General features: G+C 47.3%; 1 protein-coding gene across 1 annotated transcript in view; it reads right to left on the bottom strand.

The window, feature by feature from the left end:
- Positions 1-27464, bottom strand: part of hdac4 (histone deacetylase 4) — a gene marked incomplete at its 5' end in the record, with an annotated part of 124776 nt that overhangs the window by 8492 nt on the left and 88820 nt on the right. The window contains one exon of the mRNA XM_084161596.1: positions 8078-8211. Coding sequence (XP_084017722.1) covers positions 8078-8211 — 134 coding nt within the window. The remainder of the gene's footprint in view (positions 1-8077; positions 8212-27464) is intronic.

Raw genomic sequence — 27464 nt, 5'->3', positions numbered from 1 at the left:
TAAACGTCTTTGCTGCGCGAGAGAAGCAAAGATGAAAGAGAAAACTTTAAAGATTTCAACTACAATGAAGCATTTATTCTATCGATGTATGACATATTTTCTGGTGAGCAAAGTTTATTTAGTCTTCTAGGGCAACAGAGTATAATGACAGAAGATAAGCTGCATGTATGCGCCGGAGAAGATGACTGCCGTTTTACAGCCCTCTAACCAATTGTACTATTATGTGTGTTTTTCCGCGTTATTTGTAATTTATTTTGTACATAATGTTTCTGCCATCGTCTCTTATAACCAAAAAGAGCTTCTGGATATCAGGACAGCGATTACTCACCTCGTATTGGACGAAGATTTTTTCTTCAACGAGGCGGCCGCGAAGGATATCATACAGACACCCGACAAGGCCCAAATCCCCGTCATTCACGTGAGGAAGAGACGGAGATATCGTGGACGTAGATCGGGGTGCCTTGTAAGGATCCGACGGCGAGCGAGTAAACTGCCTCTTCCATCAATCCTATTAGCCAACGTTCAATCTTTTGAAAATAAAGTGGACGACTTAAGATTACGGTTATCCTACCAACGGGACATTAAAAACTGTAATATCTTATGTTTCACCGAGTCGTGGCTGAACGACGACAATGATAACATTCAGCTAGCAGGCTATACGCTACATCGGCAGGACAGAACGGCTGACTCCGGTAAGACAAGGGGTGGCGGTCTGTGTATATTTGTAAACAACAGCTGGTGCACAAAATCAAATACTAAGGAAGTCTCGAGGTTTTGCTCGCCTGAGGTAGAGTATCTTATGATAAGCTGTAGACCACACTATTTACCAAGAGAGTTTTCATCTATATTTTTCATAGCTGTCTATTTACCACCACAAACCAATGCTGGCATTAAGATTGCACTGAATGAGTTGTACAAGGCCATTAATCAACAGGAAAACGCTCATCCAGATGCAGCGCTCCTAGTGGTCGGGGACTTTAATGCAGGGAAACTTAAATCTGTTCTACCTAATTTCTACCAGCATGTTAAATGTGCAACCAGAGGGAAAAAAACTCTAGACCACCTTTACTCCACACACAGAGACGCATACAAAGCTCTCCCTCGCCCTCCATTTGGCAAATCTGACCATAACTCTATCCTCCTGATTCCTGCTTATAAGCAAAAACTAAAGCAGGAAGCACCAGTGACTCGGTTAATAAAAAAGTGGTCAGATGACGCAGATGCTAAGCTACAGGACTGTTTTGCTAGCACAGACTGGAACATGTTCCGGGATTCTTCAGACAGCATTGAGGAGTACACCACATCAGTCACTGGCTTCATCAATAAGTGCATCGATGATGTCGTCCCCACAGTGACCGTACGTACATACCCCAACCAGAAGCCATGGATTACAGGAAACATCCGCACTGAGCTAAAGGGTAGAGCTGCTGCTTTCAAGGAACGGGACTCTAACCCGGACGCTTATAAGAAATCCCGCTATGACCTCCGACGAACCATCAAACAGGCAAACAGTCAATACAGGACTAAGATTGAATCGTACTACACTGGCTCTGACGCTCGTCGGATGTGGCAGGGCTTGAAAACTATTACAGACTACAAAGGGAAGCACAGCCGCGAGCTGCCCAGTGACACAAGCCTACCAGACGAGCTAAACCACTTCTATGCTCGCTTCGAGGCAAGCAACACTGAAGCATGCATGAGAGCACCAGCTGTTCCGGATGACTATGTGATCACGCTCTCCGTAGCCAATGTGAGTAAGACTTTTAAGCAGGTCAACATTCACAAGGCCGCAGGGCCAGACGGATTACCAGGACGTGTACTCCGAGCATGTGCTGACCAACTGGCAAGTGTCTTCACTGACATTTTCAACATGTCCCTGACTGAGTCTGTAATACCAACATGTTTCAAGCAGACCACCATAGTCCCCGTGCCCAAGGACTCTAAGATAACCTGCCTAAATGACTACCGACCCGTAGCACTGACGTCTGTAGCCATGAAGTGCTTTGAAAGGCTGGTCATGGCTCACATCAACACCATTATCCCAGAAACCCTAGACCCACTCCAATTTGCATACCGCCCCAACAGATCCACAGATGATGCAATCTCTATTGCACTCCACACTGCCCTTTCCCACCTGGACAAGAGGAACACCTACGTGAGAATGCTATTCATTGACTACAGCTCAGCATTCAACACCATAGTGCCCTCTAAGCTCATCACTAAGCTAAGGATCCTGGGACTAAACACCTCCCTCTGCAACTGGATCCTGGACTTCCTGACGGGCCGACCCCAGGTGGTAAGGGTAGGTAACAACACATCTGCCACACTGATCCTCAACACGGGGGCCCCTCAGGGGTGCGTGCTCAGTCCCCTCCTGTACTCTCTGTTCACCCATGACTGCATGGCCAGGCACGACTCCAACACCATCATTAAGTTTGCCGACGACACAACAGTGGTAGGCCTGATCACCGACAACGATGAGACAGCCTATAGGGAGGAGGTCAGAGATCTGGCCGTGTGGTGCCAGGACAACAACCTCTCCCTCAACGTGACCAAGACAAAGGAGATGATTGTGGACTACAGGAAAAAAAAGAGGACTGAGCACGCCCCCATTCTCATCGACGGGGCTGTAGTGGAACAGGTTGAGAGCTTCAAGTTCCTTGGTGTCCACATCACCAACGAACTATCATGGTCCAAACACACCAAGACAGTCGTGAAGAGGGCACGACAAAGCCTATTCCCCCTCAGGAGACTAAAAAGATTTGGCATGGGTCCTCAGATCCTCAAAAAATTCTACAGCTGCACCATCGAGAGCATCCTGACTGGTTGCATCACCGCCTTGTATGGCAACTGCTTGGCCTCCGACCGCAAGGCACTACAGAGGGTAGTGCGTACGGCCCAGTACATCACTGGGGCAAAGCTTCCTGCCATCCAGGACCTCTATACCAGGCGGTGTCAGAGGAAGGCCCTCAAAATTGTCAAAGACTCCAGCCACCCTAGTCATAGACTGTTCTCTCTGCTACTGCACGGCAAGCGGTACCGGAGTGCCAAGTCTAGGTCCAAAAGACTTCTCAACAGCTTCTACCCCCAAGCCATAAGACTCCTGAACAGCTAATCATGGCTACCCGGACTATTTGCACTGCCCCCCCACCCCATCCTTTTTACGCTGCTGCTACTCTGTTAAGTATTTATGCATAGTCACTTTAACTCTACCCACATGTACATATTACCTCAACTACCTCAACTAGCCGGTGCCCCCGCACATTGACTCTGCAACGGTACCCCCCTGTATATATAGCCTCCCTACTGTCACTTTATTTTACTTCTGATCTTTTTTTCTCAACACTTTTTTTGTTGTTGTTTTATTTTTTTTGTTTAAAAATAAATGCACTGTTGGTTAAGGGCTGTAAGTAAGCATTTCACTGTAATGTCTGCACCTGTTGTATTCGGCACATGTGACCAATACAATTTGATTTAATTTGATTTGATTTGATGTATCTATCTCTGACTATACAGCCATTTTCTATATTTGTGGGTTAGGGTCGAGTGCGGGCCCCAGATTTTCAGTTTATCATATATAATCGGGCGGTTGAGGATGGGCTATTAGCAACTGACCTGCACATCACTAGCACACACACACATAGAATCACAGAATGGTTTGGGGTACTGTACAAAACAAATGCACAAACACTTCCCCACACACACCAATACCCTATCATTCACTCCCTTGAGCTGAGCAGCAGTTGTGCACATGGATGGCTGCTGCATCATTTGTGGGGGATGACATGTTTGCGGTTGCCTTGTTTGATATGGTCACCCTAAGGGAACCTTCAAATACTGCTGAGTTAGTTCCCTATTACTCATCCTTCTTTTTCCTTTTGTTTAAATTGGAGAGATTAACACTTTCTACCACTCAGTCCTTACAACAGTGAGCCCAGATCCACAAATGTGTGTGTGTGTGTGTGTGTGTGTGTGTGTGTCTGCACCCACTACTGTGTTTGTGGTTTCCAGTGGATCAACTCCAGTCCCTACCAGCCCAGTCATCTCTCCACCCAGGGAGGGGGTCCCCACATGGGGCCAGGCTGGGGGGCTCGGAGGGCTGTCTGTCTGTCAGCTTGATGGGCAGCTGTAAACTTTAATGGCTCTCGTCAGCACACTCCGGGCCTGCCTGGCAGGTATGACACACACAGCGCTCCCCGCGGCATCCACAGTGACGCAGGGCGTATATTTGAGTTTCTAACCCCTCCCCTCCTCCCTTCGCTCCATCTCTCCTTTATCCCTCCATCTTCATAGCAAGAGAACCATCGCCTTTTTCCAACAGAGAGAGAGAGAGAGAGAAGAGCTTTTGTTGGAAGACGGTGTCCGTTGCTGCCTGCATTGTGTAAATCCAAGTCTATCTGTTTGAGTGTGTGGCACAGCCTTCAAAAGCATGAGGGGGAAGCCAACAAATTTGAGACGCCACGCGAACCAGAGGCTCTGAAGGAATGTGGCCCCGAAATTAAAAAAAGCATTCTGGGGAAGGCGGTGAAACCATAATACTGGGTGGGAGGAATTTTACTTGTTCAGCAGACTCAAGACAAAAGGCATCTATTGTTTGTTTTTTGCTTGATCCGGGTGCATGTACGTTGGATCGACCGCTGACACTAGTTGATTACGTTATGCTAATTTAACGAGCTAACTACGTATCGAGCAGAGCAGGTGACCTTTTATGCGGCGTCGTATACATTTCTGTTCGCTAAAGAGAGTGAAATGCTGAAGCTAGAGAAGGACGAAATGGGCCATTCTTAATGTAGCTAGAGTGTAAGCACAGAGGATAACCTCATTGGCGACTGGCAACAATTAGCGTATTAGCCTGGTGTTTATCAAATAATTGCTAACAACCACAATTTGGAGGAGAGGGCGCAACATCTGTTTGCACACATTCGTCAATTAGTCATGAGGTCAGAGTTGACTAGCATCGTCGCCAATGCATCATTCATGAGAAATTTAACTAGAGAGGCTTTGGCGATTATGCACTCAAACGGTGAAGTGAAAAAAGGCCTGTAAAGTCCATTCACCAATTTTTATCAGTGTTTTCCCCAAGCTAATCCGAGCCACTTTCAAAGGGAACCCAATGCTCATTATAGCAAAGCTTGTCTTCACCTGCCAATAAAAAAGGGGAATATGTTTCTCACTGTGGAGTGGCCAGTATAACGCTCGATGCACAGACTACAATCACACAGGAGGCAGTCGGGCTGTAAACCCAATCTAGAGGTTTGGCCCTGATTGTGGACTTGTCTAAACTCCTAGTATGTCTACGTTTGAGATCTTATTCTTAGGCTAATGAGAGACCAATTATAATTTTGGGTAATACATTTTAGTTATGTTGCTCGAATAACATAACTGAAAGCCCTGCTTCTGTGACTTCACAAACAAATAAAGCAGCAGACTAGCTGACTTACTGGCTCATTACCCCGTCATCACTACCTAACACACGCATCCACAAACACACACAACCCCTTTCCTCTCTATCTGCCTCATCAAACCGCCGCTGGCAAGAGTCATTCCGCTGCATTCCGTCTCCATTACACTGGACCCTTCGCAAAGACTGATAAAACACTCGCTTCCTGCCATTTTGATTAGAGACATTTTAACTTTCTCCTTTTATGTTATTGTCTCCCCTGCCTTGCATTTCTCCCTCTTGTGCTGTTAAGACTTGTTGAACCGGTCATCACACTAACGAGGGACTGATCTGCACTTGTTCAAAGACTGACTGTGCTCTTGCCAAACACCCAATGAGAAGAGGCAATGAAAAACACAGCGGGTTTGGCCAATCACCAGTGTCTAAATATGGCTGCGGCTCACGGGCAGTCAACGGCGACTAATGAGCCGTGTGTTCCAACTCCTTATCAACGGTAATGTGGCGTTTCACGTGTGTTCCTGGCTCTGCATTTTTCCTCTTGCCCAACGTCCGGAGTGAAACTAAAACCCTGGAGCTCACTGGTTTATGACAATAGCTTCCTCCCCTGACTTCAAATGATTCCCCAATTTCCTTTGATTCTCCGATCTCTCTAGGCCTGTCAGTGACCCTGTCGGGAGAGGTGTGAGGGTAAGCACTTTCAGATGTGGGCTGGTGACGGGGTCCCGGAGAGAAGGGCGAGAAGGGAGCCCTACGGGGCCAGGGCTGGTGCCTCTTTTTCGACTTCCAGACTCCCCGCCTCGCTCACCCATCGACCCTCAAAACAGCCCTCTCTCCTGGCCACTGAAACCTGAAACCTTCCTAGCCCCAATCCCTTCAGGAGTAGCCTTCCCTTCTTCCTCTTTTTCTGTCGTTACTGTTGTTGGCACCAGTGCAGGTAAACAGATTAAGGTTATAGCATTAAGGCTCAACGGGACCTTTGTGTAGCTCCCCCTTCAAAGCAAACCTTGTTCTAGCTCAGAGTTGTTAAGATCTAGTTCTTCTGACAGGTTGACTTTGGTCCGCTGTGGAGCTTAAATTCCCCTTCAGGCTTTGAGGTTTCTTTGGTGGGTTCAGACCAGTTTGACCACCATGTTCCACTCGGCCTCTCCAACGCCCCAGCTTGTCCCTGTCACTCTGAATCGAAGCTGCAACCCGTTTGGGGAGGGGTCACCAGTTGGTCGCGGTTTTCTTTTTCTTCGGGGCGGCTGGATGCGGTGACCACGTTTTATTAGCGTGATCCAGCGTTACTGTTCTGTTTATTTTGCGTCGGGCCCAAGATCTACATTGGAGCAGGGCCATCCGGTCTTTTATGGTTCCAAGTGCTTATTTACTGCCTTGTCTGGAGGGAGGATTGGAATATCACAAGCACCTAGGCCTCTTATCCACCAGTCCAGTCTAAGCTGACCGCTCTATCTCTTCCTAGCCTCTATCTATACTCAACTTCGCAAGCATCTAGTGCAATACTAACAGTGAGCATGATTATTCATCATGCATGTGCATCCTTATCTTCACGGTTAGCCAGCTAGCTACTCTTCCAATGTCTCTCACTCATTACTCCAGAAAAGCGGACAATATGCCTGTGCCTCCAAATTTGTTACCCATTCTTTTGAGCTCATAAGGTAAACCGAAATGCCAAAGGTACTGTTTACTTGACTTTCAATCATGTAAGCATGAGGTAGCATTCAGTTTACAGGTTTACAACAATAACAATACATGTACAGTACATACCACTATTAGAGTGAGGTGTGGTTGAATGTATTGGTGTGTAATAAGAGGCAGTACATTACGAGCTATAGCCCCATACGCCTCGTTAATGGAGGTTTTAAAGTCACACTGGGCTAACTGGCTAATGGCTTGAGCAGGTTATCTCCTTGTCTGTGTCCCAAAGGGCACCCTATTCCCTATATAGTGCACTACTTTTGACCAGGGCCCATAGGGCTCATGTTAAAAGTAATGCACTATATAGGGAATAGGGTGCTGTTTGGGACACAGCTCTTGTCCCAACGACAGAAAACACATTACATCAGCACTTCATCTGTGTATACTACCCAAGGGTCAGCACTAGCCAAGGGTCATTTATTGTCTTTTAATATGTCAGTTTATTTCAAGTGTGGATTATTAATTATTCAATATGTAGTGCACGATAGGGACGCCATGGTCCCTATCGTGCACTACATTGGAAATAGGGTGCTATTTGGGACGCAGACAGAGATTTTGTTCAGCTCCAGCCTACACACTCCCACAATTAACCTCAGATTGTTCAACTTAAAGCTTGTTACTTCCTCCCTCTCCCTGGCCACTGGCCATGGGATCCTCCCACAATGGGCAGTGGGGACAGAGAGTGAAAAGCGATAGATGAATAAGGGATGGAGAGAAAGAGAGAGGATGGAGAATAAAAAACAGGGTCCCTCCATCTCTCTGTCAACTCACTGTTCCAGACTCTCTCTTTCTCTCCCCCTCTCCATCACTCTCTCTCTCTCTTGGCGGCAGCATTGGGCCAAGGCCCTTTAAGCACCACACCTCTGGTTGTGCCTCTGATTGGACTAAATGTGTAGAGACAGTCTCCCCAAACAGGTGCAGTGGCAAATTATTGACAATAATTATAGAAACCCCTCCCTCCCACGTTCTCAGTCTTACCTCGATTCCTAGCAAAGCAGAGACACAGGCTTCAGAGGCATCACAGATGGCAGTGAGGTCATGGCCCCCCTCCAGGGCCAGTACCAGGCGGCCCCCGGCCAGCCCCATCAGCTGCCTGGTCAGGTAGCCAAAACCTGCGGATAGGAAATGCCAGTGGTGGGGGTTAGAGTTCGTCCATGGCGACTCTGGCACTTGGACGCCGATCAAAGAAATGCAGACAGAGAGTAAGGGGAGGAGGGAGAAAAGGGTATTGCATCATATTTTCTCTTTTAGGTTCTATAAAGAGAAGGTACCAGAGATTTACTGGGGGCTAAATGCATAACACAAGACAGGTTTAATCTTAATAAATGTGGCTTAGTGTTTTGGCTCGGGCCGCCAGTGTTTGATCTTCTGGGGGTTTTAATATACAGTGGGGAAAAAAAGTATTTAGTCAGCCACCAATTGTGCAAGTTCTCCCACTTAAAAAGATGAGAGAGGCCTGTAATTTTCATCATAGGTACACGTCAACTATGACAGACAAATTGAGATTTTTTTTCTCCAGAAAATCACATTGTAGGATTTTTAATGAATTTATTTGCAAATTATGGTGGAAAATAAGTATTTGGTCACCTACAAACAAGCAAGATTTCTGGCTCTCACAGACCTGTAACTTCTTCTTTAAGAGGCTCCTCTGTCCTCCACTCGTTACCTGTATTATTGGCACCTGTTTGAACTTGTTTTCAGTATAAAAGACACCTGTCCACAACCTCAAACAGTCACACTTGTCACGGTTCAGACAGACGACCAGAGGACCACAATTGCGTCACACCAGAAAGTTTATTTAAACTTAAGGGAAAAGGGAAGTAGGGAGTGAATGAAGGCTCCAGGGGTAACAGGGATCCCGTCCAATGTGCTGGGTCTGTGCCCCCCCCAGTGGCAGCGATGCGTCCTATGAAGCCGGTGGTGGGTGGTCCAGAAGTCCTGGGGGGGGGGAGACACAGACACAACAGGGCGGAATGAAACAAGGCAGCAGTACAGTTCAAGGGAAATCCAAAAACGTAGTAGCAAGGCAGAAGGCTGGTCAGAGTTACCGGGATTGAAGAGTAGTCAGGAGTCGTTATGGCAGAAGCAGGTCTGGAACTCCTGGGGCAGAAGAGTATCCAAAAATCAGGCAGGTCCGGGGTCACAAAACCAGGGTGAGCCAGAAGCGCGAGCAAACAGGTTCCGGGTGTGAGCTTTGCAGACGATCTGACACCGGAGAGCTGAAAGACAGGGCCTTAAATACTGGGAGAGGTAGTGGGTAATGCAGCGCAGCTGGCAGAGTAATTAGAGCAGAGCAGAGCAGGGACAGGTGGAGCTAGTTAGGCTGAGTAGAGAGAGTGGTGAGCAGAGTGGAAGAAAATTAAGGTGGTAACCCGGTGGAGTGAGAGGCTCATGACAGAACCCCCCCCCCAAGGGACGGCCCCAGAAGTCCCAAGAGCAACACCACGCCGGGCGGGAGGAGGGGAGCCGGAGGAGGGCTAGAACTCCTCCGAACGGTCCGAGTGAACGTCCTCATCCTCGGAGGAAGCCGGAGGGCCGTGGTCGGGAGATGGGACAGGTCCCGAGACAGGATCAGGCACAGGACAGGAAGCCGAGCGGGCAGGACGGTTAGGGACCCCTCTGGGGCGGCCCCTACGGATTGCAGGTTGATCAGGATGCCGTTGGTGGAAAGCGGTGATGAGAGTCCTATCCACAATCCGACTAGCTGGCACCCAGGTCCTTTCCTCAGGTCCATAGCCCTCCCAGTCAATGAGGTACTGGAGACCCCTACCCCTCCGTCTGGACCGAAGCAGGCGGCGGACGGTGTAAACCAGACCACCATCGACGAGCCGTGGAGGAGGAGGACAAGGCGCAGCAGGGACCAGCGGACTCTCATGGATGGGCTTAATCTTAGACACATGGAAAGTGGGGTGCACCCTCAGGGAATTAGGCAGTTGGAGCCGGACAGCAGTTGGGCTAATCACTCTTATGATAGGGAATGGGCCAATGAACCGAGGTGCCAGCTTCTGCGACTCCACCCTGAGTGGCAGGTTCTTCGATGACAACCACACCCTTTGACCAACATGGTAGGTGGGAGCAGGAATTCTCCGACGGTTGGCCCCGGTAGTGTAGCTGGCAACGGATCTGAGGAGTGTGGCTCGGGCTTGTGACCAGGTACGGCGACAACGACGGGCAAAAGCAAGTGCAGATGGGCAAGTAACCTCCTCTTCCTGGCTGGCAAATAGAGGAGGCTGGTATCCATAAACACATTGGAAAGGGGACATACCGATGGCAGAGCAGGTCAGAGAATTGTGTGCGTACTCCACCCATGTCAATTGCTGCGACCAGGAGTGGGGGTTGCGTGAAGTCATGCATCGCAGTGCCTTCTCGAGCTCCTGATTAGCCCGCTCTGACTGCCCATTGGATTGGGGATGGAATCCGGAAGTCAGACTGACTGTGGCTCCCAGCAGGTGACAGAACTCCTTCCAAAAAGCGGAGGAGAATTGTGGACCACGGTCAGAAACTACATCCCTTGGCAGTCCGTGGATCCGGAAGACGTGTTCCAGGACCACCTGGGCGGTCTCCTTGGCGGTTGGGAGCTTGGGGAGGGGAATGAAGTGTGCCATCTTGCTGAAACGGTCAACTATGGTGAGAATGACGGTCATGCCACTTGAAGGGGGCAGCCCCGTGACAAAGTCAAGGGCGATGTGAGACCAGGGACGTCTGGGCACAGGCAGGGGCTGCAGCAATCCGGCTGGGGGCTGGCAGGACGACTTGTGTTGGTTGCAGATGGGGCAGGCTTGGACGAATTCCCGTACATCCTTTCTCAGAGAGGGCCACCAGAACCTCTGGGCGAGCAGGTTGTAAGTGCGGGTGGAGCCAGGGTGACAAGCTAGGCGGGAGTCATGTCCCCACTGAACGACCTGGGACCTCAGGTCTTCGGGGACAATAAGGCGGTCAGCTGGGCAAGTGCTGGGACCTGGCTGGTTACGGAGAGCCTCCAGCACCTGTTCCTCAACAGCCCAGGTCAGAGCTGCAACGATGCAGGGACTTGGCAGAATCGACACAGGGTCCTTGGAGGGGGTGTCATCCTTCTGGAATTGACGGGAGAGGGCGTCTGGCTTGGTGTTGCGTGATCCAGGCCGGTATGACAGAGTGAAATTAAACCTGGTGAAGAACAGGGCCCAGCGGGACTGCCTGGAGTTCAACCGTTTGGCCGTGCGGATGTACTCCAAGTTCTTATGATCGGTCCAAACGAGAAATGGAATGGTGGACCCCTCCAGCCAGTGACGCCACTCCTCCAAGGCAAGCTTCACAGCCAGCAGCTCACGGTTCCCTATGTCGTAATTGCACTCAGAGGGGGACAACCGACGTGAGAAAAAGGCACAGGGATGGAGCTTCCTATCCTCCGCAGCCCACTGAGAAATCACAGCACCAACTCCCACATCCGAGGCGTCCACCTCCACAATGAATTGCCGGTCCACATCAGGCATCTGGAGGATGGGAGCGGAGGTGAACCTCACCTTGAGGGTACTGAAGGCTTTGTCGGCTGCTGGGGTCCAGGTGAAGGGTTGCTTGGTGCTGGTTAGAGCAGTGAGAGGGGCAGCAACGGTACTGTAGTTCCGGATAAACTTTCTATAGAAGTTAGCAAACCCCAGAAACTGTTGCAGCTTCTTTCTGTTCTCCGGAACTGGCCATGAAGTGACTGCTGATACTTTGGCAGGATCCATTTGGATACTTCCCTCTGCCACTATGTACCCCAGGAAGGCCACTGTCTTGACGTGAAACTCACATTTCTCTGCCTTGGCGTAGAGGGAATTCTCCAGAAGACGATGAAGGACTTGCTGGACATGGCGGGTGTGTTCAGACAGGTTTCTGGAGTAGATTAAGATGTCATCCAGGTAAACGAAGACAAACTTGTTTAACATGTCCCGCAGTACATCATTCACTAGAGCCTGGAACACAGCAGGAGCATTGGTGAGGCCAAAAGGCATAACCAGATACTCGTAGTGGCCTGTTGGTGTATTGAATGCGGTTTTCCATTCATCTCCCTCCCGGATCCGCACTAGGTGGTAAGCGTTTCTGAGATCCAACTTGGTAAAAACAGTGGCTCCCTGGAGCAACTCAAAAGCAGAGGTGAGCAGAGGCAGAGGGTAACGGTTTTTCACTGTGATGTCGTTGAGTCCCCTGTAGTCGATGCAGGGGCGAAGAGATCCGTCCTTCTTCCCCACAAAGAAGAAGCCAGCACCAGCAGGAGATGAAGATGAACGGATTAATCCTGCGGACAGAGAGCCATTGATGTAGTCCTCCATGGACTTTCTTTCAGGAGCAGACAACGAATAAAGACGACCCTTTGGAGGGGCTGTTCCAGGGAGGAGGTCGATGGCACAGTCGTACGGTCGGTGAGGGGGCAGAGATGTGGCTCTTGCTTTGTTAAACACCTCTCTGAGACCATGGTAGCATTCTGGGACATTGGAGAGGTCAGGAGCGGAGTTAGTAGGTACTGGCCGAGGGGGTAGTGCGGCAGCAAGCAGGCAGGTTCGGTGGCAGTCCTCTCCCCACTCCCTGATCACCCCGGTCACCCAGTCGAGCTGAGGGTTGTGCCGGCGGAGCCATGGGTAACCCAGGATGAGGGGTTGGCCTGGAGAGGGGAGCAGGTGAAACTGGATAGTTTCTTGATGGTTTCCGGACAGACCCATCGAGACCGGGGCCGTGACATGAGTGACCGATCCGAGTAAGTGTCCGTCCAGTGCCCGGGCAGGAATAGGAGGTGTCAAACGGAGGTTCTCCAGTCCCAGTTGGCGTGCCAGCTTGATGTCCATTATGTTGGCTTCGGCGCCAGAATCCACCAGAGCAGCCAGGGTGTGAGTTGAGTCAGAGAGGCGGAGGTGAACTTGCAGCAGGGGTTTGCGGTCGGAGGACTGGATGGTCATTGAACTCAACCGGACTCCCCCTATGCCCGGTGAGCTTCGGCCCTTTAAAGGGCAGGTTACCACACGATGTCCATCACCTCCACAATAGAGGCAGAGGTTTGAGGTGAAGCGGCGCTGGCGCTCTGCAGGAGTGAGAGAGGCTCGCCCAATCTCCATAGGCTCAGACTGATCAAGCTGACCTGGGTGAGTGGCAGTAGATGACAGGAGCCCAGTCGGATCTCTCCGAATGCCGGTAGTAGGTGGACCTTGGCGCCCCCTCTCACGACGACGGGTCTGTATCCTTCTGTCGATCCTGACAGTCAGTGCGATGGCTTCATCAAGAGTGGAAGGCAGTTCATGGGAGACCAACTCGTCCTTGATATAGTCAGCCAAACTATGGAAGAACGCGTCCACCAACGATGGTGTGTTCCAAGAACTTCGTCTAGCCAGGGTTCGGAAGTCGATGGAATGGTCTGCGACTGTACGTCTGCCTTGTCGAATACTGAACAGTTCACGAGACGCCTCTGCGGTTGGTGAATCCAGGTCAAACACCTTCAGCATCTCCTCAGCAAACAGGTCGAAGGTTGCACATGCGGGGGTTTGACGTTCGAACTCTGCTGTTCCCCAGAGTCGAGCTCGGCCCGTCAGGTGAGTGATGGCATACCCAACTTTAGCCCCCTCCGTGGCGAAGGTCCTTGGCTGCAAGGAGAACTGAAGTCGGCAGCTAGTCAGGAATGGCCGGACCTGGGTTGAATCGCCGTTGAACCGCTCGGGGTTTCCAATCTTGGGTTCCGGAGCAGCGGCTGCAATGACCGGGGCAGGTAACTCGGGGGCAGGGCTGGTGGGCAGACTGGCTGGGGTAAGGTTGGTGAGGAGTTGAATGATCATGGCGAGTTGTTGTTGCTGCTGCTGGAACTGCTGCTCATGCTCATCGGTTTCCATGTCGGGGAAAGTGTGCGCTGAGTCCATAATGTTCAGATCGTACTGTCACGGTTCAGACAGACGACCAGAGGACCACAATTGCGTCACACCAGAAAGTTTATTTAAACTTAAGGGAAAAGGGAAGTAGGGAGTGAATGAAGGCTCCAGGGGTAACAGGGATCCCGTCCAATGTGCTGGGTCTGTGCCCCCCCCAGTGGCAGCGATGCGTCCTATGAAGCCGGTGGTGGGTGGTCCAGAAGTCCTGGGGGGGGGGAGACACAGACACAACAGGGCGGAATGAAACAAGGCAGCAGTACAGTTCAAGGGAAATCCAAAAACGTAGTAGCAAGGCAGAAGGCTGGTCAGAGTTACCGGGATTGAAGAGTAGTCAGGAGTCGTTATGGCAGAAGCAGGTCTGGAACTCCTGGGGCAGAAGAGTATCCAAAAATCAGGCAGGTCCGGGGTCACAAAACCAGGGTGAGCCAGAAGCGCGAGCAAACAGGTTCCGGGTGTGAGCTTTGCAGACGATCTGACACCGGAGAGCTGAAAGACAGGGCCTTAAATACTGGGAGAGGTAGTGGGTAATGCAGCGCAGCTGGCAGAGTAATTAGAGCAGAGCAGAGCAGGGACAGGTGGAGCTAGTTAGGCTGAGTAGAGAGAGTGGTGAGCAGAGTGGAAGAAAATTAAGGTGGTAACCCGGTGGAGTGAGAGGCTCATGACAACACTCCAAACTCCACTATGGCCAAGACCAAAGAGCTGTCAAAGGACACCAGAAACAAAATGGTAGACCTGCACCAGGCTGGGAAGACTGAATCTGCAATAGGTAAGCAGCTTGGTTTGAAGAAATCAACTGTGGGAGCAATTATTAGGAAATGGAAGACATACAAGACCACTGATAATCTCCCTCGATCTGGGGCTCCACGCAAGATCTCACCCCGTGGGGTCAAAATGATCACAAGAACGGTGAGCAAAAATCCCAGAACCACACGGGGGGACCTAGTGAATGACCTGCAGAGAGCTGGGACCAAAGTAACAAAGCCTACCATCAGTAACACACTACGCCGCCAGGGACTCAAATCCTGCAGTGCCAGACGTGTCCCCCTGCTTAAGCCAGTACATGTCCAGGCCCGTCTGAAGTTTGCTAGAGTGCATTTGGATGATCCAGAAGAGGATTGCGAGAATGTCATATGGTCAGATGAAACCAAAATATAACTTTTTGGTAAAAACTCAACTCGCCGTGTTTGGAGGACAAAGACTGCTGAGTTGCATCCAAAGAACACATAATAATAATAATAATATGCCATTTAGCAGACGCTTTTATCCAAAGCGACTTACAGTCATGCGTGCATACATTTTTATTTTTGTGTATGGGTGGTCCCGGGGATCGAACACCATACCTACTGTGAAGCATGGGGGTGGAAACATCATGCTTTGGGGCTGTTTTTCTGCAAAGGGACCAGGACGACTGATCCGTGTAAAGGAAAGAATGAATGGGGCCATGTATCGTGAGATTTTGAGTGAAAACCTCCTTCCATCAGCAAGGGCATTGAAGATGAAACGTGGCTGGGTCTTTCAGCATGACAATGATCCCAAACACACCGCCCGGGCAACGAAGGAGTGGCTTCGTAAGAAGCATTTCAAGGTCCTGGAGTGGCCTAGCCAGTCTCCAGATCTCAACCCCATAGAAAATCTTTGGAGGGAGTTGAAAGTCTGTGTTGCCCAGCGACAGCCCCAAAACATCACTGCTCTAGAGGAGATCTGCAAGGAGGAATGGGCCAAAATACCAGCAACAGTGTGTGAAAACCTTGTGAAGACTTACAGAAAACATTTGACCTGTGTCATTGCCAACAAAGGGTATATAACAAAGTATTGAGAAACTTTTGTTATTGACCAAATACTTATTTTCCACCATAATTTGCAAATAAATTCATTAAAAATCCTACAATGTGATTTTCTGGAGAAAAAAAATCTAATTTTGTCTGTCATAGTTGACGTGTACCTATGATGAAAATTACAGGCCTCTCTCATCTTTTTAAGTGCGAGAACTTGCACAATTGGTGGCTGACTAAATACTTTTTCCCCCACTGTATGCATTCTGCCATACCACCCTCAACCCCCCTACCCCTCCTCGGACCCCTATCTCTGAGAGCCCCAGCTCTAGACTGAGATCTCAGAAATGGATTTAGGGAAAGAAACAAAGTTGATCCTGTAGCTTTGTGAACATGAGGAGCGGGTAAGTGGTTTCCTACTCTGTGGCATGGACAGGGCATAACAGTTGGATCTGATTGTGTGCGTGTGAGTCACCAAAGAGTGCCATGGTTATTATTGCTAGGAGATGTGAGGTAAAGTACGGCTGGGTTTGGCGTTACTGGCATATTACCATCACAACAGTGTCGACAGGCAATGCTGATGTGTCCATCATGGCAAGGATATAACTAGGTCTAACCAAAGTATATATTCGATGGATTGTGGGAGTGGCTCAGGTAAGTGTACATTTGGGATTAATGAACCTGAACAAAGTGAGAGAATGATGGCTTAAATGAGGCAGAAAGTGCTTGCCATGTAATGGAATATAGATTTACCATACTATCCGTAGGCCTACTTGATATGCCTGATATTATTTATCTCAACAATGATATACGCTGGAACAGTAGGCCTATATTGTGAGAAATATGGTTGGTCATAGTACCATAGAAATGAATGAGGTTGCACTAAAGGTTCTCAGAGAGCGACAAAGCCAGATGTCACAGTGAGACGTGATGTCATAATGGGGTGATATTCTAGAAGGTGGTATTCTAACCTAGAAGGCTGAAGTGGGCTAAGTAAGGGGTTTACCAGTTAGAGGTTAGGTGAGTGATATCTTAGTTTTTTTCGTGCATACATCTAGCTTGAAATGTAATTACTATGTCAGTTTTCTTATCTCTCTGTGCTCATTGAATATGTCAGGATCAAATGTAAGTACTAGAATTTGGTGATTGGTCCTTTGTCTAAAGTTGAGGCCTATGCTGTAGGCTACTGTGTGCTTTTTTACCATTGTTATAGAATGCAATTTTCCATTCCTTTGGTAGCAACTAGCAACACACATCACACTCACAACCTCTCCCGCCTTTTTAGAGCGTTTTTATTTTAAGCCAATTTAGAAGAGATCTTTCGCCCAAACCACTTGTTTTGTCTAAAGAAACAAATCTGACTTCCAAATCAGATCTAGTGAACAGTCAGTAGAGAACATACAGAAAGAACATTCACTATGGAGGAGTGGAGTAGCATCAGTCAGGACGACTGCTGTTTCAGTGAGAAGGTGGGCCTCCTAGAGCAGCGGGAGAGATGGTTCCAGAGAGTATGCAGGCTACTGGTGAGATATGCACCACTTAAACTCATGAGGAGAGATAGAGAGAGAGGGAGAGAGAAGGGATACGAGAGGAAGAGAGATGGAGAGAGAGAGAGAGAGAGGGAGAGAGAGGGAGAGAGGGAGAGAGAAGGGAGAGAGAGGGAGAGAGAAGGGAGAGAGAGAGAGAGATGGAGAGAGTAGGGAGAGAGAGGGAGAGAGAAGGGAGAGAGAGAGAGGCTGAAGAAGCTGAAGAGGAGGAGGAAGACAGGAGAGAAGAGGATGGAGATGGTGAGACTAAGAAAGAATCAGCAAAGGATGGAGAAGAGAAATAAAGATTTATACCTTCAGTAGAATGAAAGAGAGTGTGAAGCAAGGGAACGGCAAAAGAGAAAGCTGCAGAAAAGAGAGCAAGAATAGACACAGAAAACGACTGAATTGGAGCGAAACGTTGATGAAGAAGAGCAAGTGGATGAGGAGAAACTAATAACAGAGGAGGATGAGGAGAAAGAAGGGGATGGGTAAAAGGAGGAGGAGGGGTTGAGGAGGAAGAGGAGGAGGGGGAGGAGAAGGAAATACATGTGGAAGAGGTGATAGAGGACATGGTGATAAAGGGGGAAATTGAATTCATGGAAAACAGGAGAGGATTGGGAGACCAACGAGGGTGTTGAAGCATGGATAGATATTGATGATAGTGAAAGTGTTGAAACAAATGAAGAGGAAAGAGAAAGAGGGTGATGAATAAAATAAAATGGATCTCCAGAAAAATGTATGGATCATGGTGAAACTGAGGGAGAGAAAATAAATGGAATGGGAAATATAAGTCAGTATGCAGATAGCAATGATCTGGTTGGTGAGAGAAGAATCCACAAGTGGAACGAGAAAGAGTGGGAAAAGAAAGGAGACCTCAAGAATTTTGGGGAAATTGAGAATGATAATATATACTGAACTAAAATATGAACGCAACATGCAACAATTTCAAAGATTTTGCTGAGTTACAGTTCATATAAGGAAATCAGTCAATTGAAATACATTTGATCTATGGATTTCACATGACTGGGCAGGGGTGCAGCCATGGGTGGGACTGGGAGGGCATAGGCCCACCCACTTGGTAGCCAGGCCCACCCAATGGCGAGCCAGGCCCAGCCAATCAGAATGAGTTTCTCCCCACAAAAGGGCTTTATTACAGACAGAAATATTCCTCATCACCCCACCCCTCAGACGATCCTGCAGGTGAAGAAGCCGGATATGGAGGTCCTGGGCAGGCGTGGTTACACGTGGTCTGCAGTTGTGAGGCCGATTGGACGTACAGCCTAATTCTCTAAAACAACGTTTGGAGGTGGCTTATGGTAGAGACATTAACATTGAATTCTCTGGCAACAGCTCTGGTGGACATTCCTGCAGTCATCATTGCATGCTCCCGCAAAACTTGAGACATCTGTGGCATTGTGTAGTGTGACAAAACTGCACATTTTAGAGTGGCCTTTTATGGTCCCCAGCACAAGGTGCACCTGTATAATGATCATGCTGTTTAATCATCTTCTTGATATGCCACACCTGTCAGGTGGATGGATTATCTTGACAAATGCTAAAATGCAGGGATGTAAACAAAATTTGAGAGAAATAAGCTTTATGTGCATATGGAACATTTCTGGGATATTTTATTTAAGCTCATGAAACATGGGACCAACACTTTACATATTGCGTTTATATTTTTGTTCAGTGTACATACATAGAGGAGAGTGAGCGCATTAAAGGGGTAGTTCACCCTAATTTCATACTTAAACAATATTTGTCATACTATGGAAGTAAATCTATGGGCCAGGAGTGAATGCAACCTACACTGAGTACATTGCAGCCACTCCTTGCCCAAACTACTTCTAAGAGAAGGATTTAAAGAGTATGAAATTAGGGTAAAACTAAAAAAGACAACAGATAATGGGGGATGCAAAAGGTCTCTTAAACTACATTTACATTTTACATTTACGTCATTTAGCACTTACAGTTAGTGACTGCATACATTATTCTTTTTTATTTTCATACTGGCCCCCCGTGGGAATCGAACCCACAACCCTGGCGTTGCAAACACCATGCTCTACCAACTGAGCTACCTCCCTGCCGGCCATTCCCTCCCCTACCCTGGACGACGCTGGGCCAATTGTGCGCCGCCCCATTGGTCTCCCGGTTGCGGCCGGCTACAGCAACTGGGAGACCAATGGACAGAAAGTAGGCAATAAGGAGTGTCGAAACAGACCAAAATAAAAACAATTGACAAGGAAAAGACTGCCGCGAAGAAAGAGATGAAAAGAGACAGTCTACAATAAAGTGGGGGTGGTGGCGGGTAGGGCTGTTGCGGTGACCGTATTACCGTCACACCGGCCTGAGGCAAGGAACAGAGCGCAAGTTTTTTTCTGTTGACTTTTTCAAATCACCAATAGCCTATAGTCGCATCATGCAGCCCATTTATATTTTGATTTCTAAGACATTCTAAGGTTTGTATCATTCACAATTAAAGTTGCCAAATAACTCTAAATCTAGCGTATAAGACCTGTTTCAAATTATCACTTTACGCTCAACATAGCCATTTCATATGCGCACTCACTCGGGAATGGGAAAAATATCCTTAATATTGTATTCAGCTAAGTTCAATTATATTCTTCATACTATAAAATCATACAACATAAAATAATGGCACGGGATTTATAAGCATATCTTGTCTGCTAAATGAACTAGATAATGGATTTATTGTGATGGTGTACACTGAGTGTACAAAACATTAAGAACACCTGCTCTTTCCATGACAGACTGACCAGGTGAATACAGGTGAAATATATGATCCCTTATTGATGTCGCCTGTTAAATCCACTTCAATCAGTGTAGATGAAGGGAATGAGACAGGTTAAAGAAGGATTTTTAAGCCTTGAGACAATTGAGACATGGATTGTTTGTGTGTGCCATTCAGAGGGTGAATGGGCAAGACAAAAGATTGAAGTGCCTTTGAACGGGGTATGGTAGTAGGTGCCAGGCGCACCGGTTTGTGTCAAGAACTGCAACGCTTCTGGGTTTTACACGCTCAACAGTTTCCCGTGTGTATGAAGAATTGTCCACCACTCAAAGGACATCCAGCCAACTTGACACAACTATGGGAAGCATTGGAGTTAACATGGGCCAGCATCCCTGTGAAACGCTTTCGACACCTTGTAGAGTCCATGTCTATTTCTGTTAATTCCTTCTCTTTATCAGCCTTCTTCTCCCTCTCAGATTTCTCCATATTTTTCACGGGCGAATAGAGAGGGTCGCCAAGGCCCCTCCAGACCAGTAGGTCAAAGTTAGCCTGGTCCCAGATCTGTCTTGCCAACTCCTATGGCGTGATCTGAAACCAGGCTAGGTCAATGTGTCATAACAACGTGTTTGAGAATAACCTGACTTCTATTTAGCTGACCTATCGCTCTCCGCTCTTTCCTGGTCTCTTCATTTTTGCCAAAGGATAAGAACTGGATAAGAAGAGCAGGGCCGGCACCAGAATGAATCAGTTGGACGGGCAGTTGATTTCCATAGGGGGACACATTTTTTTTTCACAGGACCTCCTAATTTCTTTAATGGGTGTTATAGTAAAGGCATAGGTGGCGTGAGAGTTTCAAGTTTGGGGAAACTTACAATTTATCCTACCATTTCTACTGATCTGCGTGCCAGTTATGATTTTCAAATGCATATTTTTTTGGAACAGTTTCATTTCAATAATCAAGTTTTTGTTTCTCAAAATCATTGTCACATGGCTAATCATACACATTTTAATTAAAATTATAAAAATCTAAAAGTACAAATTCAACTAATGCAAGAGCACCACCCTCTGCCACATTGATACACCGTGATCCATTGGCGGCAAAAGAAATTAGCGCATGGAACTCAGAGATGGCCTATAGGCCAATGCAGCAATAGGCCTACAACTTCCATCGTCAACTAGGTAAAATACATAAGCCTAAAGCCGACAAATAAAACAGAAAATATATTGATGAAAATTCAGGTTCTTTCAATCGCATTAATAATAATAATATGTCATTTAGTAGACGCTTTTATCCAAAGCGACTTACAGTCATGCGTGTATACATTTTTGTGTATGGGTGGTCCCGGGGATCGAACCCACTACCTTGGCGTTACAAGCACCGTGCTCTACCAGCTGAGCTACAGAGGACCGCTTTCATCTCTCTGTCTGCCTCCCTTTCTATCCATCTTGACTTGAGCTATCGCTAGTGAAGTGCAACATTTGATCAAATCAATCAACTGGGTCCAGCCCGAAGCTGTCGTAGCAAACTTGCAACATTGTATCAACTAGCCTATTCCGGGCCCTCAGAGTTTCCCGTGCCAGTGAGCTCAGGACAGACAGCTGTTCTTGCAGGGGAAAATGTTTAGGTATTTTATGACGTTTCCACTGGATATATGGGATCATGATATTTTTCTCTTTCACACCATGGCTTGGTGGTTATCGAGGACAGGAGACCGTTGGAAAGATTTATCAAATACTGTGAGTAACTATTATCATTCGCAATGGATGTTTAAAAAAACAGACTTTGTTGACTTACTGCGTGAGGTGAAGAAAAAATGACTGAGAAGCTCAGTTTATTAGTGGTGGACGTGGTGAGTTAATACAATCAGACATCCCCAAATAGGCACTTTCCTACATTTGCATGGAGCACGCGAGGTACGTCTTCGTGTGTTCAGTTGCACGTGCTCCCTCAACATTATCAGGACCGACAAACCTGACACATATTCATTACTCACTAGCCATCAGATCCGATCTGCTTGCTTACAGCTGCACTAGGGTCGGACAGGGTTCCTGTGTAGATTAAGACACCGCGGAGCCAGCGCGAGATATGGCTCAGAAATGTACCTCAATCCAGGGATGAGAAATGCGTTGTACTCCGAATTGTCCCATTATCCCAACTGTTACACCGAGAAGATTGAACGACTATTAGTTTTTCTGGAAAACAATCATTTTCGTCCTCATGCTAGCTAGCAGTAGCCACAGCAGCCATTATGGAATGGCACGTCAAGTTGAACAACAAAGGAACTGATTGGCTGACATTCCAAAATGGCTGCGGTGGCTACTGCTAGCTAGCATGAAGACGAAAAGGGAAGTTTTCCGGGAAAACTAGCAGTATTTCAATCTTCTCAATTTAGCAGTGTTGATAAAGGTACAATTTTAGGTACATTGGCATATACCATCCCTGCATTGAGGTACGTTTTCCAACCCATGTCTTACGCCTGCTCCATGGTGTCTTAAACTAACCATGATTATGTTCGGACCACAGTGCAGCTCAGTGTAAACAAGCGTAACGTTAGGGTAGGTATCTTCTGGCAAATTGCTCACATGGAGCACTACAAACAAAAGACAATGAAACATTTTACAAAACTCATAAATAATGGTTATGAAATAAACCAAAAATTGTTTCTCACAAATGTAGCAGGTTGTGAATGCTGCAAACAACGTTTCCATTCAAAGAATGTGAACGGTAAATGACTGTAAATAATACATGCATTAACTAAGCAGGTAGCTTAGTGGTTAAGAGCGTTGTGCCAGTAACCAAAAGGTTGCTGGTTCTAATCCCCGAGCCGACTAGGTGAAAAATCTGTCGATGTGCCCTTGAGCAAGGCACTTATCCCTTATTGCTCCTGTAAATTGCTCTGGATGAGAGCGTCTGCTAAATGACTAAAAATTTAAAATGTTAACAGAAATGTATGTAACAAAATGACAGGGATTAATGGTACATTTATTACTGGTGACATACACTACCGGTCAAAAGTTTTAGAACACCTACTCATTCAAGGGCTTTTCTTAATTTTTTACTATTTTCTACATTGTAGAATAATAGCGAAGACATCAAAACTATGAAATAACACATATGGAATCATGTAGTAACCAAAAAAGTGTTAAACAAATCAAAATATATGTTATATTTGAGATTCTTCAAATAGCCACCCTTTCCCTTGATGACAGCTTTGCACACTCTCTCAACCAGCTTCATGAGGTAGTCACCTGGAATGCATTTCAATTAACAGGTGTGCCTTCTTAAAAGTTAATTTGTGGAATTTCTTTCCTTCTAAATGCGCTTCAGCCAATCAGTTGTGTTGTGACAAGGTAGGGGGGGGGGGGTATACAAAAGATAGCCCTATTTGGTAAAAGACCAAGTCCATATTATGGCAAGAACAGCTCAAATAAGCAAAGAGAAACGACAGTCCATCATCACTTTAAGACATGAAGGTCAGTCAATACGGAACATTTCAAGAACTTTGAAAGTTTCTTCAAGTGCAGTCGCAAAAACCATCAAGCGCTATGATGAAACTGGCTGTCATGAGGACCGCCACAGGAATGGAAGACCCAGAGTTACCACTGCTGCAGAGGATAAGTTCATTAGAGTTACCAGCCTCAGAAATTGCAGCCCAAATAAATGCATCACAAAGTACAAGTAACAGACACATCTCAACATCAACTGTTCAGAAAATACTGTGTGAATCAGGCCTCCATGGTCGAATTGCTGCAAAGAAACCACTACTAAAGGACATCAATAATAAGAAGAGACTTGCTTGGGCCAAGAAACACGAGCAATGGACATTAGACCGGTGGAAATGTGTCCTTTGGTCTGGAGTCCAAATGGACGATTTTTGGTTCCAACCGCAGTGTCTTTGTGAGACACGATGTGGGTGAACGGATATTCTCCGCATGTGTAGTTCCCACCGTAAAGCATGGAGGAGGAGGTGTTATGGTGTGGGTTGCTTTGCTGGTGACACTGTCTGTGATTTATTTGGAATTCAAGGCACACTTAACCAGCATGGCTACCACTGCATTCTGCAGAGATACGCCATCCCATCTAGTTTGGGCTTAATGAGACTATCATTTGTTTTTCAACAGGACAATGACCCAACACACCTCTTGGCTGTGTAAGGGCTATTTTACCAAGAAGGAGAGTGATGGAGTGCTGCATCAGATGACCTGGCCTCTACAATCCCCCGACCTCAACCAAATGGAGAGGCTTGGGATGATTCGGACCGCAGAGTGAAGGAAAAGCAGCCAACAAGTGGCCTCCTGTAGCTCAGTTGGTAGAGCATGGTGCTTGCAACGTCAGGGTTGTGAGTTCGATTCCCACAGGGGCCAGTATGAAAAATGTATGCACTCACTAACTGTAAGTTGCTCTGGATAAGAGCGTCTGCTAAATGACTAAAATGTAAATGTAAACAAGTGCTCAGCATATGTGGGAACTCCTTAAAGAGTTCCCACATGTTGGAAAAGCATTCCAGGTGAAGCTGGTTGAGAGAATGCCAAGAGTGTGCAAAGCTGTCATCAAGGCAAAGGGTGGCTACTTGAAGAATCTCAAACATAAAATATATTTTGAATTATTTAACACTTTTTTGGTTACTACATGATTCCATATGTGTTATTTCATAGTTTTGATGTCTTCACTATTATTCTACAATGTAGAAAATAGTAAAAATAAAGAAAACCTTGAATGAGTAGGTGTTCTAAAACTTTTGACCGGTAGTGTATGTAATGGGGAATTGAGAAAAAATTAACACTCAAAGGGCAAACAATTCACACAATGAAACAATGAATACGCAATAATTGGTGGGAGACAGCCGAGCGCATTCTGGAGAGAGACACACCATATCTCCGCCACATTCCCCTCCCCTTCTTCTTGTCTCAACATATAAAAATATACTCAAGACATTATCTTCACACACTGGTGCAGTCGTCGGGTGAGGTTGTGTCTCTCTCTGGCGGGAGGTAAGCTTGGATTATATGGCGTCGAGTAAAGCTTAAACTATGTATTTAGATTGTAGTTAGGTATTGTAGGTAGTCATCGTAGGTTATTGTAGTTATCGTAGGTTATTGTATGTAATTATTGTAGGTATTGTATTCGGCTGAGCCCGGTGAAGCACGAGGCTAGCTAACCCACTACCTGGACTAGCTAGCGGGTAGCTACTGGTAACTATTAGCAACTGTGGATAGTTGTTTCACGCTTAAGAGTACCTGTAATTATGCCAGCTAGCTGCCTACCATTCAGCTGTTTTTCTAACCTCATTGTCTGAAGCGTTAACGTTAGGTAGTAAGTAGCTACTGTGCTCGAAATGTAGCTAGCTTGTTGCTACCTGGATAGCTACTAAACAATAGCTGGAAAGACCTAGCGAACAGACGCGAACTGGCTGAGTCGATTCAGTGGCTAGCTTTGCACTTGGCTAGCTAACAGTAGCTGCTAGGGGTAAGTTATAACCTACATTTGTGTTTTGTTTTTACATACTGGTAACCAGAGTCGTTCAAGGGAATTCGGGATATGGGTGACTAGTTAACGTTAGCTTGGCTCTCTCTGTGTGTTCTTGCCGTGGGAGGAGGGGTTTTTTCGTTGGCAGAAAGCAATTGGCTAGCTAGTATGCTAACTATTCTAGCTAACTAACTGGCTGAATAAGTTGACGACGGACTCGCTCAAGCTGTCGGGACTAACCCACAACGTTAGACACGAACACGAATGATTTGCTTGGCGTGTTGACACACTGGTGGTTTGTTGTGGCCGAGTATTGGTGCTAAACCGTGTTATTGGAGCTGGAATGCTAGTTGGCTATGGCGTCATAGGACTAGGTGCCTTGGACGGTTTTCACGGAAGAATACTGTACCAAGTTAGCTAGCTGAATAAACTAAGTTAGTCTATTCCTAGAAAACATTGAACCGATGTAGTTTACAACAATTATAGTTTCTGAGGTGGAAGTTGGGAGAGTTATATTTGGGTGTTTCAGTGAAACGTAAGTGAGGGAGGCCTCGCTCTCTCGCTTTCCCAGATGTTTAGTTAATTTCATTCCGATCTCCTTTGCATTACTGTAGCCATTTTCTGTAGCCTGTCAACTATGCGTCTGTCTATCCCTGTTCTCTCCTCTCCGCACAGGCTATACAAACGCCTCACACCGCGTGGCTGCTGCCTCTCTAACCTGGTGGTCCCTGCACGCACGACCCACGTGGAGTTCCAGGTCTCCGGCAGCCTCTGGAACTGCCGTTCTGCGGCCAACAAGGCAGAGTTCATCTCAGCCTATGCTACCCTCCAGTCCCTCGATTTCTTGGAGCTGACAGAAACATGGATTACCACTGAAAACACTGCTACTCCTACTGCTCTCTCCTCGTCTGACCATGTGTTCTCGCATACCCTGAGAGCATCTGGTCAGCGGGGTGGTGGCACAGGAATCTTCATCTCTCCCAAGTTTTTTTCATTCTCTCTTTTTCCCCTGACCCATCTGTCTATCTCCTCATTTGAATTCCATGCTGTCACAGTCACTAGCCCATTCAAGCTTGACATCCTTATCATTTATCGCCCTCCAGGTTCCCTTGGAGAGTTCATCAATGAGCTTGACGCCTTGATAAGTTCCTTTCCTGAGGATGACTTTAACATCCCTACATCTACCTTTGACTCATTTCTCTCTGCCTCCTTCTTTCCACTCCTCTCCTCTTTTGAACTCACCCTCTCACCGTCCCCCCCTACTCACAAGGCAGGCAATACGCTTGACCTCATCTTTACTGTATAGTGTTCTTCTACTAATCTCACTGCAACTCCCCTCCATGTCTCCGACCACTACTTTGTATCCTTTTCTCTCTCGCTCTCCTCCAACACTACTCACTCTGCCTCTACTCAGATGGTAATGCGCCGTTGCAACCTTCGCTCTCTCTCTCCCGCTACTTTCTCCTCTTCCATCCTATCATCTCTTCCCTCTGCTCAATCCTTCTCCCTCCAATCTCCTGATTCTGCCTCCTCAACCTTCCTCTCCTCCCTTTCTGCATCCTTTGACTCTCTATGTCCCCTATCCTCCCGGCCGGCTCGGTCCTCCCCTCCTGCTCCGTGGCTTGACGACTCATTGCGAGCTCACAGAACAGGGCTCCGGGCAGCCGAGCGGAAATGGAGGAAAACTAGACTCCCTGCGGACCTGGCATCTTTTCACTCCCTCCTCTCTACATGTTCTTCATCTGTTTCTGCTGCTAAAGCCACTTTCTACCACTCTAAATTCCAAGCATCTGCCTCTAACCCTAGGAAGCTCTTTGCCACCTTCTCCTCCCTGCTGAATCCTCCTCCCCCCCCCCCTCCTCCCTCTCTGTGGATGACTTCATCAACCATTTTGAAAAGAAGGTTGACGACATCCGATCCTCGTTTGTTAAGTCAAATGATACTGCTGGTCCTGCTCACACTGCCCTAACCTATGC

Source organism: Coregonus lavaretus (assembly GCF_964263955.1).
Source record: "Coregonus lavaretus genome assembly, chromosome: 5".
In the NCBI taxonomy this organism is placed as follows: Eukaryota; Metazoa; Chordata; class Actinopteri; order Salmoniformes; family Salmonidae; genus Coregonus; species Coregonus lavaretus.
This window is presented reverse-complemented; position numbering and strand designations above follow the sequence as displayed.